Source organism: Mercurialis annua, linkage group LG8, assembly GCF_937616625.2.
Source record: "Mercurialis annua linkage group LG8, ddMerAnnu1.2, whole genome shotgun sequence".
Lineage (NCBI taxonomy): Eukaryota > Viridiplantae > Streptophyta > Magnoliopsida > Malpighiales > Euphorbiaceae > Mercurialis > Mercurialis annua.
In genome coordinates this window covers 6009376-6019578 of record NC_065577.1, presented here as the reverse complement: position 1 = coordinate 6019578, position 10203 = coordinate 6009376, and the positions used below count along the sequence as shown (strand labels likewise).

The 10203-nt window shown below is 30.4% G+C and overlaps 2 protein-coding genes across 2 annotated transcripts; one reads left to right on the top strand and one right to left on the bottom strand.

The window, feature by feature from the left end:
* Positions 1 to 1977: 1977 nt before the first annotated feature.
* Positions 1978 to 2625, bottom strand: LOC130014940 (uncharacterized). Its single transcript, XM_056104090.1, has one exon. It carries the CDS (start codon positions 2623 to 2625, stop codon positions 1978 to 1980), a length of 648 nt encoding a protein of 215 aa, XP_055960065.1.
* A 5049-nt stretch (positions 2626 to 7674) lies between these two features.
* LOC126659554 (guanosine deaminase-like) lies at positions 7675 to 9440 on the top strand. Its single transcript, XM_050352851.1, has 4 exons — positions 7675 to 7769; positions 7956 to 8143; positions 8919 to 9023; positions 9126 to 9440. Exons 1-4 carry the CDS (start codon positions 7751 to 7753, stop codon positions 9312 to 9314), a joined length of 501 nt encoding a protein of 166 aa, XP_050208808.1. The 5' UTR covers positions 7675 to 7750; the 3' UTR covers positions 9315 to 9440.
* The last annotated feature ends 763 nt before the right edge of the window (positions 9441 to 10203 follow it).

Sequence of the window (10203 nt, the reverse complement as noted above, 5' to 3'; positions counted from 1 at the left end):
TCTATGGTATCCTGACATACTCTTTGTCATTTCCAGTAATCAAAATATCATTAGCATAAAGAGATAGAATTGCAAATTTATCATTCGATCCTTTAATGTAAAAACAGTGATCTTCATCAATCATCTTAAAAATTACAGGTCAACATGGTTTTTCACTGTGTGGATGCAATTCTAAATCTAAATTCGCCACAATAGCCAAAATAGATTTCATTTCTTCTTCTATTGCAACTTTTCGCTCTTTCTTTAGAAGACACTCAAAATGCCTCTTTCATTGTTTTGGATTTATTATCATTAGTGGGAGTAACAATTATAGTTTTTTGAACGTATACTTTTACGTCAGTGAGAACTATCGTCTTCACCAATTGAAATTGGTTCAGATTCCCCAACTCTCCCACTCAATTGAGATGGGTGAAGCAACCCTTGTATGCTCCCACTATCAAAAATAGGATTATGTACCTCACTTTTGAGGTTCAACTATTAGTTGATTTAGATCAACTTATCCTTCTTCTTGAATCTCATAAAGATGATAATAAATATCCAAATTTCGCTCTGAAGGAAAATTATCTTCATTGAAAATGACATCTTTGGACTCAATTTTTTTTTCTTTCAATCATTATCCTTACTAAAATATAAAAATATAACCTTTTGAGTTTTCAGAGTACCGAATAAAGATACATTTCTTCCCTCTTGGTCCTAATTACCAAATTTTATGGGAAGAATCAAGAATGTATGATGTGAATCTTCAAGGACGCAACTCACTCAAATCGGGGTTTTCTTTTAGCATAACTCATAAGGTGTTAAGGATACTGATTTTAAAAATACACAGTTAAGTATATAGGCTGCTATCAACAATATATCACTTTAAAAATGAACTAGGAGATCAGCTTGAGCCATCATACACCTAACCAATTTAAGAAAAGTTATATTCCTACACTCGGCAACACCATCTTATTGCGAAGTTCTAGGAGCTGTTAATTACCTCAATATACCTTTTTCTTCACACAATTCTTTAAATTGGTCCGATAGATACTATCTACCTCGATTAGTTCTTAAGACTTTCACAGTTTTATCTAATTGATCCTCGACCTCATTTGAATGCTTGTAAAACAATCTAATGTTTCAGATTTATGGGAGATCAAATAGACATGAACATATCGAGTGAAGTCATCTATAAAGGTAATGAAGTACGAAACACCACGCTTTTCTTGAACATTCATTGATCCACAAATATCTGAATGTATAAGTTGCAAAAAGAAAATTCAACTCGTTTACCCTTTCCAAAAGGTTTTCTAGTTGTTATTTCTGGTAAGAACACAAGTGGGCGAAATGAATTTTGTGCTTGATCCTAAAAGATCATCACGTGTCAATCTATTCATTCTATCTTGCCCAATATGTTCTATTCTAGCATGCCAAATCATGACTGCTAGATTGAGAAAATAATGAAAAACAAACATCGCTATTATTAAAATAACATGTAGTGTTTAACACTATAAAAACATCCACATAAAATCCACAACCATAAAACAAAGTACTACTAAAACTCTTAACTTAAACATCTTGAAAAATAAACCAATCTTAACTTTAATAAAGCAATAACGGAGACCAAGTTCCGTCGAATCTCCGGAGCATAAAGGACATCATGTAGACATAGAATATAGCCTTCTTGCAAAATCAATTTGCATGTGCTAATTCCTTTGACTTCAACTCTTACAATGTTGCCTACATATATCACTTTAGAACCACTAGTAATTTGACGAAATCCATTTATGTCTCTAGCTACTCGGTCTGTGGCTCTTGAATCTACACTCCATATAGGATGAGATTCAGTTAGCAAAGAAGTACTGAAAACATAAAAAAAATAGAAACGAAACTTCTCTTAAAAGAAGTAAGACAAGACTTTACCTTTTTAGACTCAGTGCACTCACGAGCATAGTGACCCATGTTTCCACAATTATAACAGGTCGACTTAGTCTTATCCTATTTTCCACCACGCTTTTGGTGCTTGTTTCCACCTTTTGGTCCCGGTCCAGCTGCATCCATCTTGCCTTTATTTTTCCAACTCTTTTTAGACCATTTACGCTTATGACCACCTTGTTTGAAATTAGATTCAGCAACATATGCTTGAATATCAGGTTTAGCAGCCTCAAGGCGCTCATCCTCAAGTTTCAAGTGGCGCGCAATATCACTAAAAGTCTTAATATTCTCATTGTGAGTCATGTTCACTTTCATGTGCTCCCAATTATTAGGCAAAGATCGAATAACCGCTTGAACTTGCTGTTCATTTGTGAGGTTATGTCCAGCTGATTTTAGCTCCATTATCATATTCGACATATCCCTCAAATGTTGTTTCATTGTCTTGTTAGGGACTTTCTTATAAGTGTCAAATTTGATAGTCAGCTGCCTAAGTCTGGAGACAGTAGTTCCTCCAAACTTCTCGCGCAAAGCGGCCCACATGGCATTAGTAGTGGAATACCGCTGATACTCATACATCAAATCATCATCCATAGAACTGATAAGGATTCCTCTTGCAGTTGAATCCTTTTTCTTCCAAATAGTGTATGTAGCCATGTCGGGCTTAAATTGCGCATCATTGACAGTTCCCTCATCAGCCATTGGTTCATCCATTACATTATTAACAGCATCAAGAGCTTCTTGCTCCTCAAGCACATAATGTATTTTCACATGTCATATGTTATAGTTGTCCCCATTGAGTTTTTCACCCTTATTAAGTTCCGCTATGATATTTTTCGAAGCCATTTCAATTCAATAATAACTACAAAGAGACATATTTAATGCAAAAATTAATCTATTATGTATTCATACACATCATCACCATATTAATCTAGTCACAATTAAAAAATAAGTTATTGAAAATTTGTCATATGAACTAGAACCAAAAGTTCACTATGTTCCCAATCAAATTCATCATTCAAATGTTAAATTTTCTTTAACGTAATTTAAATTTGCACCATTTAATTCTTTGATGAGAATAACAAAATTCTACCAATCATAGAATGCCCATCTCATAAAATATTTATTGGAACAATTATAATAATCCATAATATTTTAATGATCATGAAATATTTATCAAACATTTAAACACACCATAACTCAAGAATATTCACTAAAAAAATAAACATTTATTACCGTGGGGGTATAAATTTAAGTTAAGAAAATTAAATTAAATAATTAAATAATTTTCTAACACTTACATACAATTTTTATAAATTTTCCAAATGAAAATTCAAAAAACAAATGCATTTAATCAAGTAAATGATTAAAAAGTAACACATAGGTAGAAAAATATTTTTCTCCCACTGAAACTCAACAATATTTAAAATATTTTTTGAAATATATTAAATATTTTTCTATATTTAATTTCTGTCAAAAATAATTTATTTTGAATTTTGAACTAATGCTCAATAAATAAATAATAAGTATTTCGGAAAAATATAAAAAATATACCAAAAATTCAGAAATTAAATTTATATTTTTTCAGTGGTGTTTGAGAATTTTTTCGACTCCCGGAAGGGCTTCTACACGCCTCCACGCGCCCCTACTGCGCGTGGGGCTGTTGAATGCACTGGCTGCTTATGCAGCCAGTCCAAGTCACGCGCGCGGAACGTGTCATACACGCGCCGCCGTGACTTTGCATTCCGACTCCGAAATTTTTCCTACCCCCCATTTATGGTTATTCTGAGTTCAACGGTGCAATCAGATTTTAATTCCGACATCGTTTGATAGGTGTGTGAATTGCAAACTCCATTAAAGAGAGTGTAGAACACACTTTATCTTCAACCATCACACCCTTTAATATGAAAATGTCCAGATTTTGCATTTCATGTAGGTATATTCAAAAATTCATTATTTTCACTACACAAATCCGTTTTAGATGATCTTTATGTCATTTTAAAGATGACATTACGTAGTTTTCAAAAACGTAATTTTTATAAAATTATCAGTCATAAAAATAGTCGAAAAAGTACGTCAAAGTTTCTGGAAAAACACAAATTTAAAATTTCCAGAATTGAGTTTTCAACACTCAAACTTTGAATAATCATAACTTTCTCTACACTAATCCAAATTTCGTGTTTTTTATATCGTTTTAAAGCTTGAACAACATAATTTATAAATATATAAATTATATATCATAAAACATAGAATTTGGATATTTAAATTTCATACGAAGTAGAGCAAATTATAATGCATATCACATAAAAAATTCATTTTTTCAAATATTATGAATTTCAATCAATCAAAGCATGAAAATCAACATTATAGGCTCCGATACCAATGTTGGAATATGCGGAAATTAAATAGGATCGTTCTAGACATACTACTTGTCGATTCCACAAGTTTGATTGAACTTTATGCACTAAGTCTCAAGTATTTTCACAATGGAAAATACTTATATTTCACCACCTAATGTACTTATTAATTGTATATATTTTGGTAGAGAATTGAGTTATGATTCATTACTTAGTTATGTGGTATCATTACATGTATATATAAACATATAATTGGTGTTATGAATAGGTGTAACTTTCCATTAATTTACCACCTTTCATGGAGTTGCAACTTTTCATTAAAGGTTGCAACCCCATTCCTATGCAAACCCATGCAAACCCAAATATGTAATTGGATTCGGGTCAATCAGTCATGGGCGACCCAACCCAAATATCAACAACGACTAACGCCGTAAATGAACCAAACTGCGGTTTTAATTGAATTATTGACTCTAGCACTCTAGTTCTGTTCAGCCCGTTTCTTCACAAAGCTCATTTTGTAGTTTTTGAACGAGCTCGATTTACAATTTTTGAACGAGCTCATATGTGAGCTCGATTTATAATTAGTAACATGAACGAGCTTATTAATTCAATTGATATTATAAGCTTCGATTTTTGTGGTCGTCCCGAAAATTAAGACCACATTTTCATGCACTGTTCTTTTGCAAATTCAGTCTGGAATTTAGCCCTATTTAAATTTGTTTTGTATTGGATTATGCCGAGGTGCTTTGCTGATTTCTTATTGCAATGGAAGCATTTGTTTCATGTGGGTAAATACTTCAAACTTTGGTACTTGATCTGGGATTCGGTAATTCGGGAACTACGAAAAGCTTGTAACCGAAGAGTATTTCAAAATAAACATACGGACTTTCACACGGTCGTTCAATGGAGTTTCACCAAATCGGTCTTCTTTTTTAAAGAGAACATTAGGTATTTACTTAAAATAAGAAAATAATAGGAAAAAGTACCTCAACACGGAAAAGATATCAAAAATACATCAAAAAGTTAGGGTTTTTGTTTTTTTACTCTCCGTGATTAATTATTTGTAATTATACTCTGACTATATAATTTTCTTTATTCTTATACAAACTGACACAACACTCCACTAATTGACACTCTCTCTCTCTTTCTCTTTCTTTCTTTCTCCGCGCATTCTGCATGTGCCCATTACAAATTGTTTAAAATTTGAACTTTCTTTTATTTATTTAATATCTAATTTTTTTTATTTTTTTTATCTCTTCAATCTTTAAATTAATAAATATACATAATATAAATTACCAATAAATAAAATATTTTCTTTAATTTATTTTAATATTATCAAATATTTTCTAACTTAAAAATATATGCTACTATTTAAATATTTTATTATATTAATAGCATATTCAAAAAAAATATAAACTAAATAAAATAATTAAAATTTAAGACAAAATCACAGTATCACATTATTAAATGATTATCACTGTATCAACTTATCATATGATTATTATAGTTTCACCCTAGCATGTAATTATCTGTGTATCATATTGCATTGTCATCTTATTATCATGTCATTATCAGTATCGTATGTAGAAGATTATTATATGATAATACGATGATATTGCTGGATAATATTAGACAAAATCATATTATTATCATCTTATTATCAATAAGAATCTTATCATACTATTATCTTCACATTATCATCTCGTTATCATAATTTTTATGTAATATGTTTCCATATAGGTATCATATTATCATACTATTATCATAACTTTCTTATTTAATTATCATCAGGTTATCAGTGGAATAATATGAATCTTTTTGTAATTATATTTTCACGTATGTTATCATCCAATTATCATAATCTTATCATACTTCATTATCATCTAGTTATCATACTCATGTGTTATGATAACGACATGATAATATAGTGATACTCACATGATAATCAGACACTATTTTATCATACATTATCATGGATATTATCATAATATTATCATATAGGTACCATAAATATTATCATCTTGGTATCATAGTGATACTAACATGATAATCAAAAACTGATGTAGTTATCATAACATTATCATTCTATTATCATGAAAATCCTTCTATATTGTTTTTACATACGTTATCATAACATTATCATTCTATTATCATGAAAATCCTTCTATATTTTTTTTACATACGTTATCATAACATTATCATTCTATTATCATGAAAATCCTTCTATATTTTTTTTACATACGTTATCATAAACTTATCATACTTCATTATCATATAGTTATCATAACATTATCCCACTGGAGTGTTATGTAACGACATGATAATGAAGTGATACTCATATAATAATCAGATGCTGTTATTTATAAGAAAAATATTTTTTCTGCACTGTTATGATAATATGATGATAATGCAATGATACTCATATGATAATCAGATGCAGTTTTTTTTGCAGACAATTATTTTTTGTGCAGAAAATTGTTTTTTTCATCATAAATCATTTTTCATGCAGATTTTTAGATATAAAATTAAAAAAATCAAAGAGTATTTTATTTAGATATGAAAATTAACATAAATCGTATTAATTACCACAAATTAAGTAAAAAATCACTAAAATCAAATATGAAAAGAACGATAAAGCGACAGTAGAATAATGGCGAAGCAGTGGCGGACTGATGACGGAATAGTGAAGAAGAAGAAGAAGAAGAAGAAGAAGAAGAAGAAAAGAGAGAGAAAAAAAAAGTGACAGCTTTCAGTTGTCACCTAGAGTATAAAAAATATTGTTTAGAGTAAAATAATAATAAAAATTAGGTATAATTATAATATAAATATGTCTTAGAGTAAAAAAAATAAAAATAATAAAATGGTGAGGTATTTTCTTCATCTTTTTCTTATTGAGGTAGGAAATCAAATTATTTTTAAAAATGGAGTATTTATCCTAATTTTCTCTTTTTTAAATGTACTGATCCTAAATAATTATTAAAAATTGTCGGTCGGTTCAGTCGGTTCGGTCGACCGAACCGAAAAACCGAAAACCGAAATTGAAAACCAAAAAAGGCATTTGTAAAATTAAAAAAAATTGTAAATAAAAAAAGATAAAAAAGAAAAATCAAAATTTGGTAGATAAAGGTATAAATAAATTATCAAAACATATATTTCAGGAAATTACCACTTTAACTAACGTAAAATTATCAGTTGACTTTTTAAAAGCCTTGGGAGTAGTTTTCCAAATGTAAAATGGGATGTCAAATTATCAATTATCACAAAAAAAAGTAACCTTTTAAATCTCGAAAAATTAAACTAATTTCAGCTGACATTTTTTGACTTACTAATTAGTTCACATGCAAATTACTACAAGTTAGGGTATATATATAATAAACATATTATTATATATACACCACCAAACAAATCTTCTCTGCTTTATCTTCCACTTCTAAAGATCCCTCCTTTAATTTTCTTCACACCATTTCTTGGACAAATTCACCATGGAAGAACAAACTAATGGTATGTTTTCTAGTTCTAGATTTAATTTTAATTGAATTATTTTGCACTCTGTTTTTAATTTTTAATTTTAAGTAATGCCATGGTCAGACATAAGTAGGATCTTTCCACTAATCTAGGAACTTAAGACATAATATAACCATAAATTTGATGTTGTTTTGATGGGTACTAAAATGAACTTTTTTCCAGATGTTGAGGATAAAGACTTGAAATACATGAAAATAGCAGTTGAAGAAGCATACAGAGGATTTGAATGTGGTGGATATCCATTTGGTGCTGTTATTGTTCGTAACAATGAAATAATTGTCAGCTGCAATAACATTGTTAAGAGCACTAAAGACCCAACTGCTCATGCTGAACTTACTGCCATTAGAGAGGTTAGATTATACAGAAAATAAAAAAATGTAGCATTAGTCTCACCTAGGTCTGATTATGGGTCAATTCGCACCGAATGCGTTCGAATCTGAATTTCAATTTTTGATCGTCCAAGTCCGGCTGAACTTGGTTCAGATCTAATATATATTACCAGTAGCATGCACGTAATTTTTTTTTTTTAAAATAACAGTCCAAGCGAGCCGGATTTGGACGGATCGGACAGATATGTGATCCATCAATCTGGTATATATAAGTTCACCTAACAGTTTAAGCTTTTAAATTGATTGGCTGTTTAACTTGATATCTTAACCATTGAGTTCATACTGATAATTCCTTTCTAATTAATTAAATATTTGAATATAAAATAGGGCTATTGTGGTACACGTTACCAATTAATGAGTTTATATTTGTGCTTAATAAGCTCAAAACGACGTTGATTTATCAAAAGAAAACGATGTTATTTGAAGAAGCTTTACGATGTCACAGAATGCCATAAATGCATTTGAGTATCAAAAATAATTTTAGAGTTAAACTCCTCAAATGTAAAAACAATGACTTTATTTGCTAAATTTTAAAAATAGTGTTTAAATCGCTACTCTTATAAAAATGAGGGTTACTTTTGTAAATAATCTTCTAAAATTAAATAAATAAATACTTATTCACATTTCAAATCTAACGGAGGTTGGGGTAATTAAATTTTTTGAATTTATTGGTTATTTGACAAACTTAGTAAGCATCCAACATTCAATTTTCTAAAAGTTCCCTATAATCTCTCAGGCCTGCAAGAAGCTTGGCAAAAGCACACTCAAAGACTGCGAAATTTACGCTTCATGTGAGCCATGTCCGATGTGTTTTGGTGCCATCTATTTCTCAAAAATGAAGGTTTACCACTTTAACATGCGGAAAAATTCTCGTCTATCTCTATTTATTAATTTCAGTTTTGAAGATTCTGATTAATGGGTGGTTCTGCAAATTTTGTATCAGAGGCTGGTGTATGGAGCCAAAGCTGAAACAGCAGCTGAAGCTCAGGGTTATGAACCTTTCATTAGCGAGCCCTTAAGAGAAACTGGCATGCATCAAAAGGTTTATACGGAGATCATAAAGATTGAGGGCACTGGTGCTAAAATTGCAGATCAACTTTATGAAGATACCAAGAAAGGAAAATCAAAGTAAATGATGATTTTACTTTAAGAATGAGTATTTTCTTGAAGAGTAACATCTTTTCAGGTGAAGAATAAAAAAAATACAAAGATTGTTGTGATTCTTACATTATCAATATTATTGAAATATTTGATTCCATTTCCACACATTCTATAGTTAAGTCTCGTATCAATCGATCTACGGACAGAAAGCTAATTCATGTACAGTAATTTTGGCACAGAAGCAAACCAAAACCTATTATGTGCATTGACGCCTAGGGCTGTAAATGAACCAAACTGCATTCAGCTCGATAAGAGCTCGGTACATGTTCATTAGTATCTTAAATGAGCCGAACTCGAATTTGATTTTATGTTCATTTATTTAATCAAGCCGAACTTGGACATAGTTGTGTTCGCTCATTTGTTCACAAAGCTTGTTTTATAGTTTGTGAACGAGCTCGCTCGATTAAGAGTTCATAAACGAGCTCGTATATGAACTTGATCATACGTTTGAAAATTAGCAGAGCTTGTGTTTGTTCGTTTAGATACTTAACTTAATCAACAAAAACAAAAGAAAAATGTTATTTTGCACAATACTAACAGTAGTTATCTTACAAAATTAACACATTAAATCCCCAAAACTTGAATTTACACAAAAGTAATTAAACAACAAAATGAAGAACTAATTATTAGCGGAATCCCTAACATTACGAATACGATAAATAATCCGACCTCTAGAAGAATCATACCGACTCACCTCAACCCTAACTCTATCACCAGGCAAAATCCTAACAAAATTCTGCCGAATTTTACCCGAAATATAACCGATTATCAAATCTTGATTATCTAATTGAACCCTAAACATACCGTTCGGCAGCGATTCCGTAATCGAACCTTCGTATGTAAACTTCTGCTCTCCGGTA